The 27,656-nt window shown below is 40.1% G+C and overlaps 1 protein-coding gene across 1 annotated transcript in view; it reads left to right on the top strand.

The window, feature by feature from the left end:
• tdrd12 (tudor domain containing 12) overlaps positions 1 to 27,656 on the top strand; it is a gene marked incomplete at both ends in the record, with an annotated part of 81,595 nt that overhangs the window by 19,782 nt on the left and 34,157 nt on the right. The window contains 16 exons of the mRNA XM_079808812.1: positions 9,274 to 9,393; positions 9,470 to 9,525; positions 9,611 to 9,696; positions 10,595 to 10,826; positions 13,651 to 13,748; positions 13,826 to 13,899; positions 13,985 to 14,021; positions 14,144 to 14,214; positions 14,502 to 14,562; positions 14,633 to 14,740; positions 14,894 to 15,079; positions 19,783 to 19,936; positions 20,021 to 20,148; positions 21,655 to 21,846; positions 23,145 to 23,273; positions 24,120 to 24,237. Of these exons, the coding sequence (XP_079664938.1) occupies positions 9,274 to 9,393; positions 9,470 to 9,525; positions 9,611 to 9,696; positions 10,595 to 10,826; positions 13,651 to 13,748; positions 13,826 to 13,899; positions 13,985 to 14,021; positions 14,144 to 14,214; positions 14,502 to 14,562; positions 14,633 to 14,740; positions 14,894 to 15,079; positions 19,783 to 19,936; positions 20,021 to 20,148; positions 21,655 to 21,846; positions 23,145 to 23,273; positions 24,120 to 24,237 (1,850 nt within the window). The remainder of the gene's footprint in view (positions 1 to 9,273; positions 9,394 to 9,469; positions 9,526 to 9,610; positions 9,697 to 10,594; positions 10,827 to 13,650; positions 13,749 to 13,825; positions 13,900 to 13,984; positions 14,022 to 14,143; positions 14,215 to 14,501; positions 14,563 to 14,632; positions 14,741 to 14,893; positions 15,080 to 19,782; positions 19,937 to 20,020; positions 20,149 to 21,654; positions 21,847 to 23,144; positions 23,274 to 24,119; positions 24,238 to 27,656) is intronic.

Genomic DNA, 27,656 nt, shown 5'->3' with positions numbered 1-27,656 from the left:
TATAATGTGTGTCTTAATGTAATGCTACTACTAATAATAACAACAATACAATAATTATTAACTAGGGATGCACCGAAATGAAAATTCTTGTCCGAAACCGAAAACCGAAAAAGAGGAAACGAAGGTCAAAAGCCGAAAACCGAAACACAGAAAGAAATTATGCCAATTATTAGTAACAATGCATTTATGGCTATGACTGTGTACTAACTTTACTAAAATCAAGGCATTGCAATTGCATACATTAATATTAAAGTTTCAAAGAATAAATCAATTACAAGTTATGCCAATATTTATTTAGCACATTGCAACAATGCACAGTATAAAATAAAATTCAAACTAAAATGTTTAACTTGACCCCACTCATTTGTGCATTAAATAATAATGTACAGGCCTACAGAAAGGTTTTAAAATTAAATGTTCTCTCATAAAAACAAAGTGCATTTAGGTCTAGTGCATTTTACATTTTTCTCTGTAGGACTAACGTTACTACAAGAAAGTGCATTCAGAACAAGTGCAACTGCTATTTTCTCTGTAGGCCTTTAACATAATAGTGTATCAAAGCAAAGACTGCCAGAGCCCATATGTTAACTGTAGAATAGGGATAGCGGAACACAAAACTGACGGTTCGGTACAGCAGTTTTACAAAATGGCTTTTTATTTATTTTTATTGGTTAACCGAAAAAAAAAAGTCTGTCCTTAAATGAATTAAATTATAACTAAAAGTGTATTGAATATATTGCTCTAAACTATATAGGGAGCCCTTACTTGCACATTAATATTAAAGGTTAAAAACAGAGCCCAAACTATTAGCCTAAATTCAGTTGCTATGTATTTTTAGGTCTAATAATCAACACTCAAATAACATAGTACACAAACATGTACACTTCACATAAGGCAGTTTTTGCAATAACTTCTAAATCTAATTATAAAATAGTTTTTTATCCAATTCGTTGTTGAAATATAATCATTTATACACAGTGTCTGTCATTTTATTTAAACATACATGAAATAATCAAGATATCATTAACAGGTTAAGTAGAATAAAATGAATATAACGGCTAATATAGGTCATATATTTAGTGAAAGAGTTGATTTCTCTAGTGAACTAACAGATGTGGACACTGAGGTAAATGATGCTACATGACTGTTTAGTTTACAGCTGTTATATTGAGGGTCTTTCTGCCGTTGAAACACTGACTGAGCGATTACACCACATACGATACGTGACAGTAAGTTGTAATGAATGCTCAACACACCTTAGATGTTCATTCATGTTTATTCTTAACCCTTAATCGTCCCTTGGGCTCCAGCTGACCCCAATGGACTTTTCCTCCATTTTTTAAAGGTGTTCCCTTCATCTCAGGGCCATGAGACTCTGTCACTTTTCCTAAATAATCTTTCTAAACATGCACAAAAAATCTGGGCTTGATTTGGTTGTTCTAAAGGTGTGTAAAAAAAAATTTACCGTTTAAGTCCCTCGGGGTCAGATTGACCCCACATTGAAAATGAATGGGAAAGTGTAAAAAATACATTTTTTTCACACACACACAAACACACACGTGTGTGTGACTGCAACAGAGAGCATTTTTATAGAAACTGGCAAATAAAATCAACAAAACTGGCATAAATCTGAAAAAATTCCATACATAAATGAAGGACAAACACTAGAGCACAAATGCAACATGGAGCAATCATGAGAAAGAGAGGGAAAAGGGCAAATAAAAGAAAGATGAACGGCAGCTTAACTTTTGCATAACTTCCCTCTGGACCTCTAGTGGATAATGTGGTCATTGCTCTCTTTCTCTTTAACTATAATTCCTAAAGTTTTTCCACAAACCTACAGATGGCGGTATTCTATCCCTAACACATAGAGCAATGTCCAAAAACTATTTATATTTATTTAAGATCATCATTCAAGTGATTTTTTCATAAAAAAATAAATTTTAATGAGCCAATTTAAGACATAGTTAAGTATTTGTGCAGTAAATAGGTAAAAAACTACCAAATACCCACAGAAACACAGCATAAATGTATAGTTGAGAAGTAAATAAAAAAAATGATATATAGTTTTCCATGTAAAAAAATTATATTTCCTTTTGCAATCGCTCTGTAAAAGTCTGGGGTCTCTCTGAGCCTAAGGGACTCAAACGTAAACCCTACTTGAGGGACGATTAAGGGTTAAGGAAGAGATGATCGATCGCGCTCACAGATGATCGCGTTCACGCGCGCGCGCTGCCGCCACATTGAAGTGTGTTCCGCGCTTAAAACATGCCCACTGTTAAACAGGGTTTTTCCTACATTGAAAATTTTTTGGCGGCCGCCAAAACAAATTGTTGTCCCGCCAAAGCCTTATTTGATGAGTTATTGTGATTTAGGAGTGATGTAGAATAGATGACCGCTGCCCTTGCGTTAACTGAGTGTCAGAGAGAACGACCAGAGAGCTCCTCCCCCGCTCGCACGCTCTCTGTCTTCAAAATAAGTATTCTTAGCTTTCTAATATTTCACATATTACGTTAATCAAAATCAAAAGGTGGGAAGACCGAATCCATGTTGCACGTGGCGCTATCAGACAATGTTTTCCTTTAATTACCGCTGGGTGTGAAATGCGCTCAAAAAACATTGACTGATTCTCTGACCAGCTGACATAAAGCATACTTTCAATAAACGTGAAACAAATCCTATCCGGCTATGAAGTGTTTTCTGTGTGTTGACAAATCTTTCGCGATGTTCTAACAGAAGGGATTCACACACAGCGCGTCAGCCAATGTCCGATTCGCCACATTATGACTCCTTTGAACCGAATCATTTTAACGACTGGTTAGAACGGATCAGTCCAACACTGAACTCATGAATCAGTTGAATCATTTACTCAGAACACTTGAAATGAGAACACAAGTGTGCTTACCCACTTTAGCAAGAGTGGATAGTAAGAATTAGCTTTAATCATCCACAGTCTTTCAGCTTATTTATTTGGACAATGTGTAGTAAAATAAATAGCCTAAAATAATTTAGTTTAGACTGGAGTGAACCCAGAACAAAGTTGTGGTTAGCTAGCTGATGAAATTTATGAAATTGTATATAGCAGAAAATTAGGCTATTTGTTCATTTTTAATACTACTTTTTAATATTGATATGATTATATACCAAAACAACTATCAGTAAATAGTGTAAAAATGAGGAACAAAAACAAACATCAAGGTATCAAAATAAGATAAGCAAAAATTACAAATTTTCTTTGAATTTATTTAAAATGTTTTGTCAGTATTGCACTTGCAGATCACGTGGGTAGGGAACTTTTTTACTGTGCGTGTGTGTGTGTGTGTGTGTATGGATGACCATGTCTGTCAGCCACCACCGAAGACCATTTTTGACCCAGGAAAAACCCTGGTTAAAGATTGCGTTGGGTTTCACAGTGAAGTCTGGTCCTCTTCTCATGGAGAACATGAGCTCTCGCTGTCAGTGCTTGTGCATGGAGCAGACGTGGGTGTTTCTCAGATATACTGAAATGCGTCCACACCGCAGACATGCTGCTTCAGACAAGCACGTGCAGCTCGCGGTTTCTGTTTGCGTCATCACAACATTTCGGCCATGTTGTTTCGGTGATAAAAGTCTTTCGGCCGAAAACCGAAATTTTCGGTGGCCGAATATTCGGTGCATCCCTATTATTAACTTTATTTTTAAAGGAGTAATCACACAATTTTTCTTCCATGTTTATATTTTAACAGTAAAGCTGTTGTGCAGCACTTTGATTGCCAACAAAGAAAGGGTTTGTTTAAATTTTATTTGATTAAAGATAAATTATTGTTTTATGCCTTCATTTGATTACCAGAAAAGCTAAAAATACACAACACACAATTTCTGATTCATATTATTAACCTCTTAACAAGCGCCCCATTTTTGTGGAATTTTTTGAAAACGATATACCCAAATGAAAATGTCTGCAGCTCTTAAACCCTATGGTCTATATTCATAAACCTGGTCTTATTTTAAACTAGACACTTGAAATATTGCTACCCAAGAGTCATAATAACTCAAAGTAATATGGGAACAGAGTAATATACATGTAAATATACATGTAAGTGACTCACGTTTTTTGTTTTTTGTTTTCAATTAGGGAAAAAAATATTATAATTTAATGTTAAGAGCCTGAAAATAACTTAAATATAAAACTGAATGTCTAATCATGTCATGATTCAAATATGAGGATGATTCTCTCAGTAATGTAGCTTCTGTGAGCTTTTATGTCAAGAAAAGTCTAGGCGTCATTTCAAAAAGGCCATTTATTTCAGAACATTTGCTATTGTAAAGAGTAGTTTTTCATTCAAATAAATCTGCAATAAACTGCAATATACTACTAATTATAATGGATAAACAGTTACTGAAAAACTAAAGCAACTATTTACAGAGATTACAAAGTGTAAAAAACTCATTTAGCTGATGGGAAGCGTCAGTGAGAGACAGCGCGCTCCACTGCAGTTGCGCCATGGAGAACGTGCAGCCAGCGCGCAAACAGTGAATTCACCAAAGCCTACTTACGCAAACTGCGCAAGATAATGCCTTTTGATTGGTTACTAAGTCCATCAATCAAACCTTTGTTGGAAAGGCATTGGCTGGGCACCGAGTGCCTTTATCCAACGAAAACCATGGGCGCAATGATTGACAGCTCACCAAGCCTGTAAGGCACTTCCTCTATATGATGCATCCCAGAAGAGTCTCTGATTGAAGGAGAGAGACGGGGGAGGGTTTAAAATACGTGGGAGAAGCTATTCTAGCAGGGGGAGTTTGCCAGACACGGAATAGAATCGATATTTCATTGAAAATGGACATGATTGATCACGCTAACTCAAAACTCTCTTGCAAACAACGGAGGATTTTTAGTTTTTTCCCTATTTTTTCGTTGTTTTGGATTAAAAAGTGGGATGCATTTTGAAGAATGGACTCTTACACAGAGATGTATGCGGGTGTTTATTGGATTCGTCCGATCTGATCTGAACGACAGGAGATGAAAGATGAGTAACGCTGATATTTTTCTAATGTTTACATGGCCGGTCCTTTAGTGTTTCATTTAACCCTTTCCTCTCTGGTGTATTTATTGCAAAAACAAGTTCAGAACATGAATCTTGAGTGTTTTAGCTTTCAAATGATGCATAGTTTGTGATAGTTGATTGAATATTTTGTATAAAACAAAAGTAAATAAAAGTACACACCCCCCCACTTCCGTCAACCCCCCCGTCCACGAACCGCTGCGGGTTAAGAAGTTAAAACAAATTAATAAATTCAGTTATTTTTTTATTAAAGCCCTCTTGGGGACAAATGTGGGCACAATAATAATCCTTAATCTGAGCGGTACAAGACTTTTTCCTGGGTTTGCCACCTGAACACAAGTTTTTTTTTTTTTCGATTCTATAATGTTAAGTGCTTGAAAAACTCCTTAATCCCGCCTTCGTGGACAAAAATGGGCACCCATAGGAATGAATGGGAAAAACTGTAATTCAGAGCATTTTTTGTTTTTTTTCATTTTTCCGATAAAAATCATTAAATCCAACACAATGCAGGTCATACATACACACAAATGAAGGAGTGAGCCTATACATTCTCAATGTGGCAAATAAACACAAACACACATACACAAACAAAGGAATTAAAAGAGCCAATAACTGGGCAAGGGAAAAAAATGTAAACATTGTTTTACAGAGTTCAGCCCAAATGCAGCCATTGAGTTCTATTGCCATCTGCTGGCTATTGATATTGTAGCTTTTTATTATTTTTATACCATCATATGTCACCAGAGGTCACCAAAATCAACACATTTTTAGGCTTTGGCTCTCTGGATTTTTTATTTTTTTTACTGAAGTTAAAGAAATATTAAATATAATATAAAAATAAGCATATTTTACACAAAAATATGATACTTTTAGAGGTAAATAAATTCATTATTACCCCAAAAATCACAAAAAAGGCATAAATTGCTAGAATTTATTTTATCTAAGATGGTGATATAATATTTATTTAAAAAAAAAAATTGGGATCACACCTGAGGCGGGATTAAGGGCCGTTACGAGGGGGGCTTGGGTGTTCATTAGACATGTTTTTGATTTCAAATGAATTTGGGAAAAAGTAAAACGGATTTCATAGGGCCAGCTTGAGTACCAGAATGAGTGTCTGGTTTATTCGTTCTGTTTAATAACTGTCTTTTTATTTGTTTTTTTATGAATATAATACTTTGCATTGCAGAAAAGTAGATTTTGTTTGTAAATGCTGTCAATTATAATGAATTGAAAGAAAATCAAAGCATCTGCAAACATCTGTATCGGCAGGTCACACTACAAAACAATCTGAAATCGCAATCGGCCAGGAAAATGGCAATCGGTGCATCTCTAATTGATTATTTTTCTTGTGCGAGTAAATGATGACTCAACTATCCCTTTAACACAAGTGTAATCATCATTTTGAAGAGCTCTTAATCCGGCCACAGAAAGACGGGCATAATGTGATTTATTGGATTTCAAAAGGCTGTGATTTAAATAGAGGCAAGAGCTGCTGGTTCAGTCTCAGTCTTCACCCTCTCAAACCATAGATGATGAATTATGACTCTGATTACTTACAATATAAACATGATGCGGTAATCAGAGACTAGTGCATATCTGATCTCCCCATCCTGGGAGAAAGTCCTGCTCAATGCATGAAGTATTTCTGGTTACACTTCATTTTAATTGTCCACTTAAGACATGCTGACTATAGTAAACAGTGTTAGCAGACTCTAATGCTCTAATGCGGTGCTTCCTCTGATTATAATGGCTTCTGTCTGCTTTAGTATTGTCTGCTGTAGACACATTGTTTTAGTAGTTGTGACGTTTGAAGTATATTCCTCATCTTTGCTTTTACACTGGCAGAACGTGTCCATGTTTAGTGCAGACTCATGCATCATTCATCTGTGTCTCTACACCGCTCCATTCTGACGCTCAATCACGCCATCTAGTGTCTGTTATCACACAACACCAGCTGAGAACACACCGCTCAAGATATCTGGAGGGAATAACAAGCGTTCAGTTATTCACTTCTGTGTCAGGTGGCCACATGATTAGCAGGATAATCTGGCAACCGCTGCTCTAATGACTGCTAGTTGACATGCAGTCACAAAGTTCAGGCTACCCACGGGATCTTAAAAAGTCTTAAATGTCTTTAAATTTCAAAATCAAAATTTTAAGCCTTAAAAAGTCTTAAATTCGCTAAAGTAGTGAGTTCTAGGTCTTAAATAATTTTAAACGGGTCTTAATTTTCCTACGTCCATGTAACGCTACATCTTGCTCATTGAAATGCTCCGACAGCGCTTTAGTGTGTGTGTGTGTGTGTGTGTGTGTTGTAGTTCGTTCTTTCGCTAGTCCAACTATAGTTCGCTGTTTGACAACTCCAAATAAGACCAGCATGCATCTTATATTGCAGCCAATCAGCTTCCTTGTTATTGGCGCGAGGCTCTTTCGTATTGCAATCTTACAAAATGCAAGATCTTGCACATCAAACAGATTTTATTCTTCAGCTTCAGTTCTCCAGTTCACACGATTGTGAAAGCGAAGGCGAATCTTTCTTACCTGCCATCTCGCATAATGACCAAATAAAATTATGATATGCCCGACAGCACTAAAAAAGCGATGTAAACCCCGAACTGATTCGCTACTGACACACGGACCGATGTCAGACTGGCTGCGGATTCTGTGCCCGCGTTTGTTTCCTGTCAGCGCGAGTGTACCGAGTGTGTTCTATTTCTAGGCGCATTACTGTAGGTCTTAAAGTGAAAGCAACCAAATATAGCCCCCCCCCCCCCCTTCTGTGTAGTTAATATTAATCAAACAACAACAACGGGGAAAAACAAACAGTAGCTGCCTAAGAAAAAAAATAACATGCACATTTCTGAAAATAACCACCACAACAGAATCAGTCATTTTGATCTCACAAAAAATTATATTATAATTATATTTATAATAATAAATATTTATATTATACATACATGCATGCAGACACACACTCACACTCTCACTCTACCGGTCAAAAGTTTGAGAACGGTATTTAAAGAAGTCTCTTCTGCTCACCAAGGCTGCATTTATTTGATCCAAAATAAAGCAAAAACACTATTATTGCGATTTATTTTTTTTACAATTTAAAATAACTTTTTTTATATTTGAATATGCAATTTATTTCTGGGATTCAAAGCTGAATTTTCAGCATCATTACTCCAGACTTTTGAGTCACATAATCCTTCAAAAACCTTTTTTACTTTCTATTTCGGATAAATGCTGTTCTTTAGAACTTTCTATTCATCAAAGAATCCTAAAAACATTTTTTAAATGTTTTCAACACTGATAATCATAAATGTTTGTTGGTCATCAGATCCTCATATGAGAATGATTAGTGAAGGGTCATGTGACACTGAAGACTGGTGTATTGATGATAAATTCAGCTCTGATCACAGGAATAAATGACAATTTACTCTATATATTCACATAGAGAACAGTCAAAACAGAACGGTCACAATATTACAGATGTTTTGTATTTTTAATAACATAAATGCAGCATTGGTGAGCAGAAGAGACTTCTGTAAAAACATTAAAAAATCTTACCGTACTCAAACTTTTGACCGGTTGTGTGTGTGTATATTAATCCTGGTGGGATTGAGCTATGAGGAAGTGCAAGTTTACTAATACTTTGTTCAATTTTAATAAATTAATTTGCTTTGCAAGTCATTTTGTGATTCTGCATTTCCTATTGCATGTGTTTTTATTGCGTTATATAGGTCTTAAATTTAATTCATAATGGTCTTAAAAAGTCTTAAATTTGACTTGGTGAAACCTGCAGATACCCTGAGACTCAATAATTCTCACATCAGTTTGAAGCAAAACTCTAGGCAAATACACCCTTTAGTCAAAAGTCTTGTGAACACATATCTGTGTGTTTTGAGGCCTTCATTTTAAAGCAATTAAAAAAAAAAAATGTATCATGCATAAACATTTTTCTCTCAAAAATACAAGCATGTACATACATGTTCACATGCTCACATATTATGGTAGCCCAGTTTGTGCTGAGTACAGTGTAATTATACTTTTGCCATTAATGTGTTTATAAGCAACTGAAAAAAACACAAATGTCAGAGCATGTCAACTTCTAAAGGGCCCCAAAAGAGCTCCGACTCCTATGGGTTAACATCTGCTCTCTCAGTGTGAGGATGACACTGGTTTATACCTGTTCTCTCCCTAATATCCTGACTGAATGTGCTCCCAGTGTAAGAACTCCTCTGGAGAAGTTCCTGCTGCTTCCCTTCAGACTGAGGCGCTTCAGACTGGCTGGGATTCGACCCATGACCCTCCAGGTTCCTCTCTCTGGGGACACGGCTGAGCTCGTGTAAGTCCGCTCTCCTGAAGAAAGGCTTTCTCTGCTCTCGCTTGTGTTCTGATGCTCTGTTTTAATCTGACCTCAGCCCATCCTCCACCTGGGACAGCTCTGCCACTAAATACCTGCACAATCTATTACAAGGTAAGCGTGATGTGGTCCCTCAGCCCTTCCTCCCGTCTGCTGAGTGTGTGTGTGTGTGTGTGTGTGACGCTGTGTGTGTTTCTAGTGTCGACTCTGGTGGAAGCCGTTCTGTGTGAAACTCACGCCGGCTGCTCTGCCGTTGAACTCTACTTGACCATCAATGATACTAAGGTAACGTATGACATAGGGATGCACGATATTGGATTTTTGCCGATATTCGATATGCCGATATTTTTCAACTCATTTTGGCCGATGCCGATATCGATACCAATATATGTTTATTTTTTCCCTTTGTTTGGAAACAACACCATTTTGAGCAAAAACATTTTTTTTTTCATTCTGGTTTCAGATTTCTGATGTCTCCTTGCTAAAAGGATACTTGTTAAAGATAAATAAATGTTATTTTTATAATAAGAGTATATTTTCTCTAAAAATAATAATAATAAAGTCAGTGATTTTTCATCCCAGACAGATGCAGTTGTAATCTAAATATTTTATTTTTGGATATAATGTTTGTGCCTATGAAGTGGGGGTGGCATGGCATCAGCTGATGCTGTCTTTAGCTTCAAAAAAAAAAAATACAATTATTTTAGAGCTCCTTGAATTATTTGTCATCATCCATTTCATAAAATTATTACAGATTAATAAACTGTATATACAAGTATTTAATTTGAAACAGTGTCATGTTTGTGATTTGACATCACTGTTTTATTTATTCAGAAAAAAAAGTAACTTCAATTTATTTGTTTATTCTACTTTTCATTTTATTACTGTAACAACAGCGCCCCCTCTACATATATATATAACATTTCAGTAGGCGGGCACTAGGACCTGGAGGAGGCTTCTGCTGCTGTGGAGGCTGCTCCGCGCGCTAGAGAGTGGGGAGACGTCATTGTTTTTGCACGTTTCAACACGTTATCATATCGGCATAATTTTTTCATATCAGCCGATGCCGATTTTTATATTTTATGCATTTATCGGCCGATTCCAATATCGTGCATCCCTAGTATGACATCCTCCACACACGCACAGGTGAGGGTGAGTGTGCCAATCCGCTGTCGTTCAACAGATCTGTGTGAACCATGAGCTGGTGGCCAAGAAGTTCGCCTGTTTCCTGAGCGAGAGATCCAGTGTGCCGGAGGGGAAGCGGAATGGAGATCGGGCTCCGGTCAGCCTGGCGTGGGACATCTACTCCAGCCCTCAGCAGCTCTTGGAGATGAAGGGCTGCTGCCCGGTCAAAGCGGCGCCGGCGGACATTCCCCACAGAAAACAGCTCAGCGATGAGCCTCACCCACACACAGGTCAAATATGGGCAATCAAAGAGTCTCTTCTGCTCACCAAGGCTGCATTCATTTGATCAGAAACACAGCAAACACTGAAATATTACTCCATTTATGTGTTATACATTTATTCCTGTGATCAAAGCATCATTGACTTCACAAATCACTGCTCAAGACACATTTATGATTATCATCAATGTTGAAAACACATTTTCATATTTTTGTTCTGGATCCTTTGCATCAGTTTGAAATATAAAGTGAGTCTTCACTCACTATTGATCAATGTAATGCGTCCTTGCTGAATAAAAGAGTGTGTTATGTATATTTATACTACGGGGCTGCTGAATGCTTGAATCTGATTGGTTGACATTGGACGAAATGTTGGACGTACTATTATTTTCAGGGAAGTAGTTCCGGCAGGTTTTGACCGCATTACAGCTCCATATCACATTATTTCAGCGGTCCTTACAACAGCAAAAGAACCAAAACACAGCCACACTGAACAAGCAAAGAAATATAGTAAACAATAGGATAATAATAACATTTATTTCCATGTTTTTGCCACATAACTGGGGTACAGCAGGGCTAAAGGCACACCTTACGTGCTTTTCATTACTCCCATAGTGTTTGATTGCAGAAATAATATATATGTTTGTATTGGATATTGACAGGGTGAAAATTGTGAAAATAAATCATAAAATTGTTTTTTTTTTGTTTAAAAGTCTTATAAACGTATGAGGTGGCAAGGGGGGCCTTTTACCACACACACACACACACACACACGGGGCAAAAAACACACAATATTGATACTAATACTTTAGTTTTAATAATGTCTAAGTTGATATTTGTTCATGTGTGTGCTATTTTCTGTTTATTGTGATAAATGAAATCATTTTTGTTCAATAAATATAGTCATTAAAATATACATTTTAAAAGTACAGGAACAATTTTTTTGTTTCTGTAACAAATATATATATTTTATATGATGAATACCATGTTTTGAAACCTGATGGTTTCATTGTAAATATGGTGATTTCCTCTAACTTAATATATGATATTCCCATCTGAATCTGAACATGTCAACAGATGGAAAAGTGAGCCGCTGTTTATTATCATGTGAATTTTTGTGTCTTTAGCCCCAAATACCAGACTTTTACATATTCATCCATCTATAATTATCTTTAACAAAATCATTAACAAGACCTTTGTCTCAAAATATAAACATTCATTTTATTGGTTCTCATTTGCTAAATAAATCTACATTTTTGAAGGAAATCAGCCGAGTTTACATGTGCATTATCGAAAGTGTTGAGCTGAATTTGAGTGGTTTTAAAGAGAATCAAGTCACATGACCTTTAGCCCTGTTGTGTCTGTGTTTTATGATGTGCGGACAGCACATACTCTCTCTCTCCCACTCAAACACACACACACTCGCACAGAAACGTGTTGTCAGTGGCGCTCTGAATAACGGCGCTGTTCTTGAAGTAGATAAACTTACAGTTTCACTATTAGATGCTGTCGAACGCAGACATGGGTCATTCATACGTCTACATTCATCTGGAGAGTTTTCATTTACTTTAACACACTCATATGTGTGTGATATGATCAAACAGCACTGTGTTACACACACACACACGAGCGGAAGAAGCGGAAGCGCTCGCGGCAGAATAAAAGCTCCGCTGTTCTCCAGCCGTGTGTCGCGCTCATATCTCATTAGCAATCGCTTCATACTACAGCAACACTAATAATTTTTTTAATACCCACATTTTTTTAAATAAATTTTTTTTCAAAATTGTAGCTTCATCAGAATGGTCCGAAACTTGGTGACTTTATTGGTACTTGGTATATGAACACCCAAATAAATTGAGGACAGGATTTGAAAAGTCTAAGTGATCGTAAAAAAAATAGTCACACTCAGGACCTTCGGGTCAAAAATTGTGAGAGTGCAAAACTGACAAAAAAAACTCACACACACACACACACAAATAACAATTAGCATTTGGAATGGCACGAGTTAATTTGTGTGTGTGTGTGTGTGTTTTTGTGTGTGTGTGTGTGTGTGTGTGAGTTTTTTTGTCTGTTTTGCACTCTTGATGTTTTAGAGATCTTCACTGTTGAGTCCTTTTTTTCTGCATTCTGGCTGATTTGTAGATTCACAAAAAAACTCTGTATTTTCATATTTTTGCCAATTTCCCATTCATTTCCTATTGGGGTCATTTTTGACCCGAAGGTCCTGAGTGTGACATTTTTTTTTACGACAACTTAGACTTTTCAAATCCTGTCCCCATTTGTTTGGGTGTTCATATACCAAGTACCAATAAAGTCACCAAGTTTCGGACCATTCCGACGAAGCTACGATTTTTAAAAATGTTTTTATAAAACTCCAGATCCACTATAGTGGTAAAAATGTGCTATTGCGTGTTAAAAATGCTCAATGTGTCCACCGGATGGCACCGATCTCATTAAAAATAGCTTTCATGAGGCCTAGGCTTGACTCTAAAATGAAATACAGCTTTAATAAAAAAAATTATATATATATATATATATTTTTTTTTATTATATTCAATGGGAAAAAATGGGTCATAATTATTGCATAAATATTAATTATAAATCATAAATGATCTCAAAACACCAAAAAAGAAAAGAAAAAATATATTTCATTGATTTTACTCAAATCTTTTTTTATCTTAATCCCGCCCTCCGGGTCATTTTTGACCCTAAGGTCCTGAGTGTGACCCATAAATGAAGAACCCCAGAGGGTTAAAGTGTTAAATGGTCAGCCTGGTCTGGTTTAGTGAATGTGTTGAAGGTTCTCTCATGTGTGACGTGTGTGCTTCTCCTTCAGAGAGCGAGCCGCAGAAGCCGCAGGTGTTGGAGGAAGAACACGTGTCTCCGGTTAAACCTCGAGTGCATAAACTCGCCCGCAATCCCGGAGCCGATACTGTGAGTGTCCACTTATGACATATGAGAGCTTTATAGTGGCCCCTGGGCTCAACTCTGACCTCTGGGGTGTGATTCAGATTGGCCGAGGCTGGCGGATCAGAGTCCAGGCCACTGACATCATCACAGATGAGCCTGAAGCGAACCAGACCCGGTAAGATCATTAACTAGCCAGCAAATGAGTTTAGCACATGATCACATCACCTTTAGTAATATAATACATTGTTTTTCTTTCACAGATACAAGTTTAAATATCATTCAAAGCCGATTCCTGAAGTAAGCACTCAATATTTAGCGTTTTCTAACTAATGATATTTAAACAAGGTGTTTTGTATCAGCAGAAATGGCAGTAGTTAGTAAACGAGTGACTGTAAAATGAAGCGCTTTAATATTTCCAGTCTGTTGGAGAGAAGCTGCCCAGTCCTGATCAGACTGAAGGAAACGGCCCCGCTTCTACACCAGCATCACGGTAACACCACACACACTTCTCTCGTCAGGTCCTGAGCCCTGCAAACCACACGGTTCATTTTAAAACTCTGTGTGTGTGTGTGTGTGTGTGTGTGTGTGTGTGTGTGTGTTCATAGTGGCAGTGGCTCCTCCGAGGAGCAGAAAGAGCCCAGTCTTGATGATCAGCTGGCCTCTTCAAGGTCGGCTCTACCTCTTACTTAACAAACATGTCAATCATTTTCCCTCAATCGAACTGATCTCCAAACGTTTGCCCTGTGTGTGTGTGTGTGTGTGTGTGTGTGTGTCCAGACTCATGCAGTTTCTGAACCCTGACCCACTCAATCCAGACCAAGACTCTCTTGATGCCAAAGTAAGAGCCTCATCGTTTGTCTTCAGCGTGATCATGTGTATTGTGTTATTTAACCTGTGCCGTTTCGCAGGTTTCTCGCTATGATCCGGGTCACTCTGGAGTTTTAGTGCACTCCGCCCTTCGAATCGAGCCCTGCCGAAACCTGGCGCGCGCACCCATCAGTGAGCCATTCAGAAAGGTCAAGCGGCGTTCATAATGTCTGCTGGAACATCCATTGCATTATTTGTCTTTTAATATTTGTATTAGAGGATATGGGACGGCTGTGCTAATGATTTTAATATAAGATGCTTTTGCCTGTTGTATCTGATTATGTTGTGTTTTATTGTTTTAGTTCCTGCTGTGGAGGAAGTATAATGGGCCGAATGTAGCGGAGAGTTACTGTTGGCCCGCGGTGGCGCGGGGTTTTGACACGGTACTGGTGTCGCACAACGGTGACAATCCTCTGTCCTATATTCCTCCTCTGCTGATGCTGCTACAGACGGGTTCTGTCGTCTCCAGTCTCGCTTCTCGCACTGGGGTGAGATTCACTGCTCTATTACAGCTCAGAGAAGAATAATGTGGTGTCCCTGGGCCCTGTGGTGCAGCTCCACCTCTGGGTTCAGTGGGCCCTGTGGTGCAGCTCCACCTCTGGGTTCAGTGGGCCCTGTGGTGCAGCTTCTCCTCTGGATTCAGTGGACCTCCACCTCTGAACCTCTGTGGGCTCAGTGGGCCCTGTGGTGCAGCTCCACCTCTGGGCTCAGTGGGCCCTGTGGTGCAGCTCCACCTCTGGGCTCAGTGGGCCCTGTGGTGCAGCTCCACCTCTGGGCTCAGTGGGCCCTGTGGTGCAGCTCCACCTCTGGGCTCAGTGGGCCCTGTGGTGCAGCTCCACCTCTGGGCTCAGTGGGCCCTGTGGTGCAGCTCCACCTCTGGGCTCAGTGGGCCCTGTGGTGCAGCTCCACCTCTGGGCTCAGTGGGCCCTGTGGTGCAGCTCCACCTCTGGGCTCAGTGGGCCCTGTGGTGCAGCTCCACCTCTGGGCTCAGTGGGCCCTGTGGTGCAGCTCCACCTCTGGGCTCAGTGGGCCCTGTGGTGCAGCTCCACCTCTGGGTTCAGTGGGCCCTGTGGTGCAGCTCCACCTCTGGGTTCAGTGGACCTCCACCTCTGGGTTCAGTGGGCCCTGTGGTGCAGCTCCACCTCTGGGCTCAGTGGGCCCTGTGGTGCAGCTCCACCTCTGGGCTCAGTGGGCCCTGTGGTGCAGCTCCACCTCTGGGTTCAGTGGGCCTCCACCTCTGGGTTCAGTGGGCCCTGTGGTGCAGCTCCACCTACACCGTAATTCATGGTCGATTCAATCACAATTGGACTGCAGTAAATACACATGTAAAAGGGGTTCTGTCGTCTCCAGTCTCGCTTCTCGCACTGGGGTGAGATTCACTGCTCTATTACAGCTCAGAGAAGAATAATGTGGTGTCCCTGCGGGACAGCTGGGCTCAGTGGGCCCTGTGGTGCAGCTCCACATCTGGGCTCAGTGGGCCCTGTGGTGCAGCTCCACCTCTGGGTTCAGTGGACCTCCACCTCGGGGTTCAGTGGGCCCTGTGGTGCAGCTCCACCTCTGGGTTCAGTGGACCTCCACCTCTGGGTTCAGTGGGCCCTGTGGTGCAGCTTCTCCTCTGGGTTCAGTGGACCTCCACCTCTGGGTTCAGTGGGCCCTGTGGTGCAGCTCCACCTCTGGGTTCAGTGGGCCCTGTGGTGCAGCTCCACCTCTGGGTTCAGTGGGCCCTGTGGTGCAGCTCCACCTCTGGGTTCAGTGGGCCCTGTGGTGCAGCTCCACCTCTGGGTTCAGTGGGCCCTGTGGTGCAGCTCCACCTCTGGGCTCAGTGGGCCCCGTGGTGCAGCTCCACCTCTGGGTTCAGTGGGCCCTGTGGTTCAGCTCCACCTCTGGGCTCAGTGGGCTCTGTGGTGCAGCTCCACCTCTGGGTTCAGTGGCCCCTGTGGTGCAGCTCCGCTCCACCTCTGGGTTCAGTGGGCCCTGGGGTGTAGCTCCGCTCCACCTCTGGGTTCAGTGGGCCCTGTGGTTCAGCTCCACCTCTGGGCTCAGTGGGCCCTGTGGTGCAGCTCCACCTACAACGTAATTCATGGTCGATTCAATCATAATTGGACTGCAGTAAATATACATGTAAAAGGTGGCCAATGCTTATTGTGATCTTGTCACTCATACCACGTTCAGATGTGGTAATAAAGCTCATATTTGTCAAGTAAACAATGGCTGGACTCAGTGGGCCCTGTGGTGCAGCTCCACCTCTGGGTTCAGTGGGCCCTGTGGTGCAGCTCCGCCTCTGGGCTCAGTGGAATCTGTGGTGCAGCTCCGCCTCTGGGCTCAGTGGAACCTGTGGTGCAGCTCCGCCTCTGGGCTCAGTGGAACCTGTGGTGCAGCTCCGCCTCTGGGCTCAGTGGAACCTGTGGTGCAGCTCCACCTCTGGGCTCAGTGGAACCTAGGGCCCTATCTTGCACCCAGCGCAATTGACTTTGTACACCGACGCATGTGTCATTCCTATTTTGCACCCGCGCAAAGCGCGCTTTTCCCTCCACAGAAGCACGTCGCTAAACTAGTGAATGAACTTACGCTACCTGGGCGGTTCAGCGCAAAAAAGGAGGCGTGTTCCGGAGCAAACAATCCCTGGTGCTATTTTGCTGTTCCATTAAACAATTGCGCCACTGACCAGAAAAAACCTAGTCTAAAGTCAGTGGCGCGTTGCGCGTTGTTCATTATGCTATTTTAAGGGCGCATGCTTGACCATAATGTATAGCGTGCACAACGCGCATACACTTTGCTCATGTAATCTACACAGATGCAACAGTTATTTTTGCAAATCATAAATTGTTACACTAAAAAAATATTAACACATGAGATGACGGCAATCATTGTGGTGTGCCACGAAGATGTGAAAAAATAGGCATAAATCTAGCTTACAAAGGATTCAGGCTAATTGTAATAATTAAGGATAAGACCTGTTTGCCCAATAGTGGCAAGACATGTATGTATATAAGGACATCTGACAAATTGGTTTGTCCGTCAAGAACCAGGAAAAAAAATCGACTGAAAAACTGAAAAAACTGAAAGACTGAAAAAAAAAAAAGACTGTGAAATCACCTTTACCATAATGTACAACATTACAGCTTCACTTCTCTGTCTTTCACTGCTCTTACAAGCACATCAGTCTCCTCGGCTGTGAACCGCTCCTGGCGTGCGCCTGGTAAATACGCCATAATAATAGCAATCCATAATGGAACTTGCGCACCTGCTTTTAAAGGGAATGTTGGATGACGCTCGGATTGGTTTATTCACGTTACGCCCAAACCACACCTATGAATAATGAAGCTACTTCAGACCAACCCATTTTAGATTTGCGCCGGGCGCAAGAGCCATTTATCCCGCCGGGAAAATAGCAACAGCGCCGAGACCCACCCACAAAGTTACTTGCGCTTCACGCTTTGTGCTTGCGTTTCAGATCGTTAAAATAGGGCCCCTAGTGTTAATTTTGTCACCTATTTTTAATTTAGTCTTAGTCTTAGTCTTGTGCCAAATGTCCTTGTTAGTTTTAGTCATATTTAGTCATTCACATATATTTTTTTGTTAGTCAAGTTTTAGTCGACTAAAAGTCTCGTCATTTTAGTCTAGTTTTAGTCAAAAGACAACTCAAGGTATCTTAGTCAAGTTTTAGTCGACCAAAAGTCTAGTCATTTTAGTCTAGTTTTAGTCAAAGGAAAACTCACTATATTTTGTGGCAAAATAAGTTAAATAAAGTACATATAACTTGCATAATGTATGTGCCACAACACCATAGCTAACTGGTTGATTTACAGCATAGATGCCTAAAATCAGCATTAGCTCATCAGACGATGGGCACAAATATTGATTTCGATCTTGATTCAGTATGAATTCATATGTATATAGCCTACTGTACATATAAGGAAAAATAAGTTTTTTACACTTTTTTTTGGGTTATATTATATTTGCTTGCATTCTTTACTATTCACTATTATTAACATTTCAAAATTTCACAAATAAGTAAGCAGTTATGATCTGCAATACTTTTTTGAGCAACTAGACTACATGTATATTTATTAAAGAGCCATACAGGCACCCAGTGGGTAATGGCATTACAAGTGACATTTTTTTATTTTTCCAGCCACAAAATGGCTCTAATTTGCCTCTTTGCAGTGGAATTCTCTATTTTAACCTTAATTAACACACTAATTGTAATATAAATAATAAAAATATTAGAAGAAAAATATTTTAAGTGGTCATTAATGGACCATAAGTATTGCAAAAATAGTATTTAGAACCAAAAGATCTCAAAATATTCAATAAATATTATTGAATTAAAATATAGGCTATTTATTTTTTAAATAGTTAAGGTGTATGATCACATTTGACCATCAATGAGTATAAGTGTGACTTATAATTAGTAAGGAATACCTGAGGGCTAAATACAAGAAAAACATTAATATTAATGTTAACAATGTTGCATCTCTATCACTCTCCATAATAAAATGATACTGTAAATGTGGCTGACACACACTATGCTGTTTGGTTTGCCAAAAATTGCTGCAAACACCTGTATAGTGAAGCTGTTGTGTAACTTACGCGGCTTAAGCCATTCAAATATACGGACACAGCGCTAGAGGTATTGAGCGCTACGGGAACCACCTGACCATGCACGCCGCTGCGAGAGATGACAGGCGGAGTCTGAGAGAGACCTGCACTCCAGCAACAGCGGGAACTCTTTCAGAATATTTTGAACAGCTGAATATTCATCTCATGATGAAAAAGTAGAGACAATTGTAGACGAAAATGAAGAGAGATTTTATCTTAGTTTTTATTGTATGCAAAACATTTTAGTCTCGTTCTTTTTCGTCAACATTAATGCATGTTAATTTAGTCTTAGTCAGTGTTTTTGGACATTGGTGCAGTCTCGTCATCGTCTCGTCTTCGTCATGGAAAAAAAGGTCGTTAACGGACATATTTAGTCTCGTCTCGTCTGACGAAATTAACACTAGTGGAACCTGTGGTGCAGCTCCACCGCTGGGCTCAGTGATCGCAGGCCAGGTTTTTCAAATGTGTCCTAGCAGTGTGAATCCAAAAACCAAATGGCCAAGAACACAAATGGGATTTTCATCTCTGTGCTGTGCTATTCCTCTGATCCACTTGCCGTGATCTGCTCAGTTTCTGTGTTCGTCTGCAGCCGGTGGCTGTGATTCTGTGTCCGGGCTGGGAGAAGGTTCAGACAGTGCTGGAGCTCCTGGAGGACAGCAGAGCGACCCACAGTCTCCATCCCACCAGTGTGCTGCTGGGCCTGGACCAGGAGGAGCCCAAAAAGTTCAAGATCCAGAGGAACTGTGAGTGTTTGAGATGATGTGTGTGGGGAATCTGCATCAAAACCAAAAGCTGTGAGGTTGATGTGTCTGCCTTTGTGATCAAAGGTCAGCTGCTGGTGACGACAGCGTTTACCATGATGAGACTGCTGGAGGCTCAGTGCTTCCTGTTCCTGAGACTGTGTCACCTGGTGCTGGATGAGGCTGATGTCCTTTATTCACAAGCACCTGAGCAGGTGAGGCCAAACAAGACGAGTAGAGCCCATGAGCCAGACTTTGTCAAAGGCCATAGAAGGTCCTCTTTAGGGTTGGGTATCGAAACCCGGTGCCAATATGGGACCGGTACTAATATAACCGGTATGTACCGGACCGAATCAGAACGCAGATTTCGGTTCCTCATTTCGGTGCCAAAATTCAAACGTGCTTTCGCAGAGACAGACGCTCAGCGCTCGTCACATCACAACTCATGACAACTATTCAGTGTTTTCAACCACATCTCATGACAACTATTCAGTGTTTTCAACCACATCTCATGACAACTATTCAGTGTTTTCACCACATCTCATGACAACTATTCAGTGTTTTAAACCACATCTCATGACAACTATTCAGTGTTTTCAACCACATCTCATGACAACTATTCAGTGTTTTAAACCACATCTCATGACAACTATTCAGTGTTTTCAACCACAACTCATGACAACTATTCAGTGTTTTCAACCACATCTCATGACAACTATTCAGTGTTTTCAACCACATCATGTTTATTTCAGGTTTCAGACATTTAAATGCTCATACGTTGGCTACTAGCAAAAAACACACACTTATGTCTATGAAAGCGGCAATGACAATCCTTTCAGACGGTTTGACTAACGTTACATGTTTTATTCACATCAGATACATGCACATTATATAGTAACTATATAGTTTACTCTATTCTTCTTCCATTTCACTGGTCACTTACTTTCATGTATTTCGTGAGACGAGAATGAACTCAAGTGTTGTAAATCTGACAGATCCGATTCTGAGGTGCAAACTAAAATGGCGCCGCCTATTGCGCTTTATAGATCAACTAACACACATTTGAACATCAGATAGTTCGTGACACAGTTAAGAAGTTTGTGAATATTTTGAATAAAAAGAAAAAACGAAATAAACCCGATACAGCTGAGCTGTCAGCGCTATTGCGGCTGCTGTGTGTCATGTGAGAAACATGACGCGTCGCCATGGAAACAATAAGGCGATGCGTTCTAAAATATTTAGCCAATGAATATGATCATATTTCAAAATGAAGCTGAAGCTGAAGTTGGTTTGTAGCAGAGCAAGAATACAGACGACTGCTGTTATTACTGTAGCTGTTATTTAGAGTTATATTAGGCTTGTTGTAGTTGGGTTAGGTGGCTTAGGTTTTACTGTGAATTTGTAAATAAGTCAATTGTGTTTTGTGTTTATTTATTTATTTATTTATATTCATACATTTAAGTATACATTAAACTTTTAATAAATAGTTCAATATAAATAATAAAAAATAAATAAATAAAAAGCCATTTAATGTCATCCACCTCGTTTTGTGGCCCTTTTTTTTTTTTTTTAAGTATCGGTTCAGGCACCGTTTAGGCACCGGTACCGTTTTAAAAGTATCGGTTTGGCACCGGAATCGAAAAAACCCCAAACGATACCCAACCCTAGTCCTCTTTGACGTAAAGTGCTGTGTTTTGAACGATGTTCTTGTCTCTCTGAAGATGTCCGTGATCCTGAAGCACTTCCAGAAGGTGGTGTCCGGAGAGGAGAGGTCCTCGTGTCCCAGGCAGATCATCGCGGTGGGCGGCCGCTGGAGCGCCGGGATCGAGGCTCTGGTCCGAGAGCACATGATGCACCCGTCCGTCATCATCACCGTCATGGAGGAGGCGGCGCTTTACGGCCGGGTTCATCAGGTCCGTCCTCACTAACGCTGGTGTCGCTGTCCTGTCCTCTGTGTGAACCAGAGTTCATTTCGTTGACGAATAATTTTCGTCATAATTTTCGTCAACAACCTTTTTTCACTGATGAAAACGAGACGATAACTACATAAAAACTAGTGTTGGATGACAAAAACTATGACGAAAATCAACTGTCTTTTTCGTCAACAAATAAAAGCGAGATGTAAATGTTAGTGAGGGTGGATTAGGGCAGAGATGGGGTCAGAACTGATGATCTGAGTAACAGATGAACACATTTGATCTGAACTGATCTAACCTCTGGAAAACACGGCTCACACACACACAGTCCAGCTCCAGAGCGGCTCAATCAATAACACACACACACACACACACACAATCCAGCTCCAGAGCGGCTCAATCAATAACACACACACACACACACACACACAATCCAGCTCCAGAGCGGTTCAATCAATAACACACACACACACATAATCCAGCTCCAGAGCGGCTCAATCAATCAATAACACACATTTATGCCAGACCAGTGTTTATGAACTAATGCTGATGAATAATGACAATGTTTACTTTACCATGTTTATATAGTAATGTGTTTTAGACGGTTGTTACAATGCATATTTGATCTCCTGAACTTGAATGAGCTCCTGCAACTGCAATAGTAAGGCGAGATTTCAAAATAAGAGTCCCGGTGTATTTCCAGCTGGTTTATGATTAAAAGTCACACATTATATATTTGTTTTTGCTTACACAATAAACTGTATTTAATTGAATTCCCATTTAATTCATATTCAGGAGGAAAGACCAGTATTTGACACATATTCAATAAAGTATCAGGGTTACAATAGTTCACTAAAACCATTAAAAAAAATCTTCGTTACTTGAAATTAAATAAATGTTAACTGAAATTAAAAAAAATAAATAAACAAACTTATTTGAAGCTTTAGTTTAACCTGATATACTAACTAAAACAGAAATACAAAGTTATAAAAACTATATAGATGTTTTTAAAAACAAACAAAAGAGTGAATTGAGTGTATTTTTAATGTCAAAAACTAAATTATGTCAAAATGTCAGTTCAAGTGACAGTCGGTTATGTGACGCTTAAATGCTTAATGTATTACAATTGAACTAAACTCATTAGATTTTAGGAGACTAAAACTAGACTAAAACTAAAAACAATTCAGGCGACTAAAATCTGCCTAAAACTAAATGGCATTTTAGTCAAAAGACTAAAACTAAATCAAAATATGCTGTCAAAATGAACTCTGACCTCCGCTGTGTGTCACATTCAGAGGGTTCAGCTGTGTCTGGACTGCGATAAGATCTCCGTTCTGCTCGGATCTCTGGACTTCCAACCGCCCAAACCCCAGAAAACCCTCATCATTACCAACTCAGCCGAGGAGACGGAGCATGTGTATAAGGTAGAGCGTTCCACCAATCACAGTGAAGGATGAGGAACAATCCACCAGTCAGATTACAGATTTAGCTTTCCTCCTCGACATTACAGAATGATTGAAAGGGTAACTTCAGTGATTTAGCATTAAGCTTTGTATGTAAACTGGGTAATTTATGCAGTAGAAATGTGACATTATTTTTGAATTTGGTGCCTTCTAGACTGAGAAAAGACTTTAGTCTCATGTGGATGAAAGACAGCAACTCCCAGAATGCACTTGCTTCGCTGCCCGACGAGGCGTACACCATCATTTTGATCGTCATAGTAATACAATCATTTCGTTCAGTTAGAGAATAAACACTACAATTAAAAACTGAACGTAAACAGTCTGGCACGTTTTCTGATCGCAAATGAAAGCTAAACTATACCAGGAATTCATTGAAAAGTTGAAACACTCACTTTGCTCTGCAACGCTCAGTTATTAATGCCCGAGGCCGAGTCGAGTGCATTTACATTCTGTGTGTGAGATCTCCCCCCTATGGGCTGGTTGATAACATGTGGAACAGCTCCATCTAGTGGCTGTAGTCTTTAGCCTCAGGCCAAAAAATCCTCCGATGACGCAAAATGACAATATTTGTGTCATCGGAGGAATTTTTCCAGAAATAAAATGCATAATTCTCTCGTCTCAGGGGGATATGAGGGGGGAAAATACCATAATTTGAATGTACTACCGGGTTTCTGCTGATACAAAGCTTAATGCTAAATCACTGAAGTAACCCTTTAATGAGTGGTTGTCCATGTTTGCTGGTTGACATTATGGCAAGCACTAATGTAGTTCTGATGGATTTGACCATCATGCACCATCTGTGTTCAGGCTGTGGTCAACACTGCTGTTTTCACACTGAAAGCTCATGAAGATGCGACCGACCAGTTTGACTTCATCATCGATCAGTGGAGGAAAGACATCGGCCAAGGGACGCAGCTCATTCTGGGTAAGTATTTGTTTTTTGGCATTTCAGCTGTCAAACTAAATGTCTTAAGATGCCGCTGATTTTCCATCAGATGCAGGCGTTTTCTCTTCGTCTTTTTCCAGCGAACTATTTTTGGTTCCCAATTTTTTCCAAAAGAAAAGCCACATTTTTAGGGCCATCAGCCCATTTTCGTGTCATGGTTTCTCCGTCACCACAGAGGATGCGTTAAATTGGAAATTAGGCCTTGATATTAGCGGTACTACCCTAAGGAAAGCCACATTTTGAGCTCTTTTTTACATTACCAGTCTTTTTTATAGACCCTTGAACTTGGCAAATAGGCCAATACACACAGCCATATTGTGCTATGAGGCCATTTCGTGTCATGGTTTCTCCGTCACCACAGAGGATGCGTTAAATTGGACATTAGGCCTTGATATTTGAGGTACTACCCTAAGGAAAGCCACATTTTGAGCAAAATAGATCTCTTTTAATTCCTGTGCAGCCATGCTCTCGTTTTCTTCAAAGTAAGATGGCAGTGACGCAAAGGAAACAGGTTATTGTATATATATAAAACTAGAAATTGTCATGCATAAGTACGCCAAAAACTCCAGTGCGCATGTGAATAGTTTCTAAAGGGCACGAATAAGTTTCTCATGTGCATGCAAAAAGTCTGTATATATTTCTTATTTTTTTATTTTAGATTCTCTGTATGTTGTCACTTAAAGAAAAAATCTATGAAAAAACCCCTGAGAAAATTAGATTTACAGACGACTGTACTACATACCAAATATTAAGCTTAATACTGTGGGGCAAAAAAGTATTTAGTCAGCCACCAATTGTGCAAGTTCTCCCACTTAAAAAGATGAGAGAGGCCTGTAATTCTCATCATAGGTACACTTCAACTATGAGAGATAGAATGAGAAAAAGACATCCAGAAAATCACATTGTCTGATTTTTAAAGAATTTATTTGCAAATTATGGTGGAAAATAAGTATTTGGTCAATAACAAAAGTTAATCTCAATACTTTGTTATATACCCTTTGTTGGCAATGACAGAGGTCAAACGTTTTCTGTAAGTCTCCACAAGGTTTTTACACACTGTTGCTGGTAGTTTGGTCCATTCCTCATGCAGATCTCCTCTAGAGCAGTGATGTTTTGGGGCTGTCGCTGGGCAACACAGATTTTCAACTCCCTCCAAAGATTTTCTATGGGGTTGAGATCTGGAGACTGGGTAGGCCACTCCAGGACCTTGAAATGCTTCTTCCGAAGCCACTCCTTCGTTGCCCAGGCGGTGTGTTTGGGATCATAGTCATGCTGAAAGACCCAGCCTTGTTTCATCTTCAATGCCCTTGCTGATGGAAGGAGGTTTTTACTCAAGGCCCCATTCATACTTTCCTTTACATGGACCAGGCGTCCTGGTCCCTTTGCAGAAAAACAGCCCCAAAGCATGATGCCACCCCCCACCCCCCGCCCGCATGCCTCACAGTAGGTGTGGTGTTCTTTGGATGCAACTCAGCATTCTTTCTCCTCCAAACACGACACGTTGAGTTTTTACCAAAAAGTTCTATTTTGGTTTCATCTGACCATATGACATTCTCCCAATCCTCTTCTGGATCATCCAAATGCTCTCTAGCAAACTTCAGACGGGCCCGGACATGCCCAGGCTTAAGCAGGGGGACACGTCTGGCACTGCAGGATTTGAGTCCCTGTTGGCGTAGTGTGTTACTGATGGTAGACTTTGTTACTTTGGTCCCAGCTCTCTGCAGGTCATTCACTATGTCCCCCTGTATGGTTCTGGGATTTTTGCTCACCGTTCTTGTGATCATTTTGACCCCACGGGGTGAGATCTTGCGTGGAGCCCCAGATCGAGGGAGATTATCAGTGGTCTTGTATGTCTTTAATTGCTACCACAGTTGATTTCTTCACACCAAGCTGCTTACCTTTTGCAGATTCAGTCTTCCCAGCCTGGTTCAGGTCTACCATTTTGTTTCCTTTGACAGCTCCTTGGTCTTGGCCATAGTGGAGTTTGGAGTCTGACTGTTTGAGGTTGTGGACAGGTGTCTTTTATACTGATAACGAGTTCAAACAGGGGCCATTAATACAGGTAATGAGTGGAGGACAGAAGAGCATCTTAAAGAAGAAGTTACAGGTCTTTTTTTTGTAGGTAACCAAATATTTATGTTCCACCATAATTTGCAAATAAATTCTTTAAGAATCAGACAGTGTGATTTTCTGGATTTTTTTTCTCATTCTGTCTCTCAAAGTTGAAGTGTGCCTATGATGAAAATTACAGGCCTCTCTCATCTTTTTAAGTGGGAGAACTGACTAAATACCTTTTTTGCCCCACTGTATAATGCTGAATGAACCATTTATGTTAAATATGGTCTGAAAAGCTACAGAAAGGTATGGACAGTATGACATTTTGAAATGTGTAGGAGAATCCTGTTCATAGCCTTATATAAGTCGCTTCAGAAGATGAGACGTTTCAGATGATAAAAAACCTGACCTGCAGTCAGGAACGGGCCTGCAACGTTCTGGGAAGGTTAGTTTATGGTGATAAAATAAAATAAAAACCCTGAAGAGAACGTTCCCAGAACGTTAGGAATTGGTTCGGGAGTAGGGTTGGGTACCGAAACCGGTGCCAATATGGGACCGGTACTTATATAACCGGTATGTACCAGACCGAATCAGTACGCAGATTTCGGTTCTTCATTTTGGTGCCAAAATTCAAACGTGCTTTCACGCTTTGGCTGAGCCAGAGACAGACGCTCAGCGCTGGTCACATCACAACTCATCATGACAACTATTCAGTGTTTTCAACCACATCTCATGACAACTATTCAGTGTTTTCAACCACATCTCATGACAACTATTCAGTGTTTTAAACCACATCTCATGACAACTATTCAGTGTTTTCAACCACATCTCATGACAACTATTCAGTGTTTTCAACCACATCTCATGACAACTATTCAGTGTTTTCAACCACATCTCATGACAACTATTCAGTGTTTTCAACCACATCTCATGACAACTATTCAGTGTTTTAAACCACATCTCATGACAACTATTCAGTGTTTTCAACCACATCTCATGACAACTATTCAGTGTTTTCAACCACATCTCATGACAACTATTCAGTGTTTTCAACCACATCATGTTTATTTCAGGTTTCAGACATTTAAATGCTCATACGTTGGCTACAAGCAAAAAACACACACTGATGTCTATGAAAGTGGTAATGACAATCCTTTCAGACGGTTATAATTTGACTAACGTTACGTGTTTTATTCACATCAGATACATGCACATTATATAGTGACTCTATAGTTTACTCTATTCTTCACTTACTTTCATGTATTTCGTGAGACAAGAATGAACTCAAGTGTTGTAAATCCGACAGATCCGATTCTGAGGTGCAAACTGAAATGGCGCCACCC

The sequence above is a fragment of the Gobio gobio genome (genome assembly GCF_949357685.1).
Source record: "Gobio gobio genome assembly, chromosome: 25".
Lineage (NCBI taxonomy): Eukaryota > Metazoa > Chordata > Actinopteri > Cypriniformes > Gobionidae > Gobio > Gobio gobio.
This window is presented reverse-complemented; position numbering and strand designations above follow the sequence as displayed.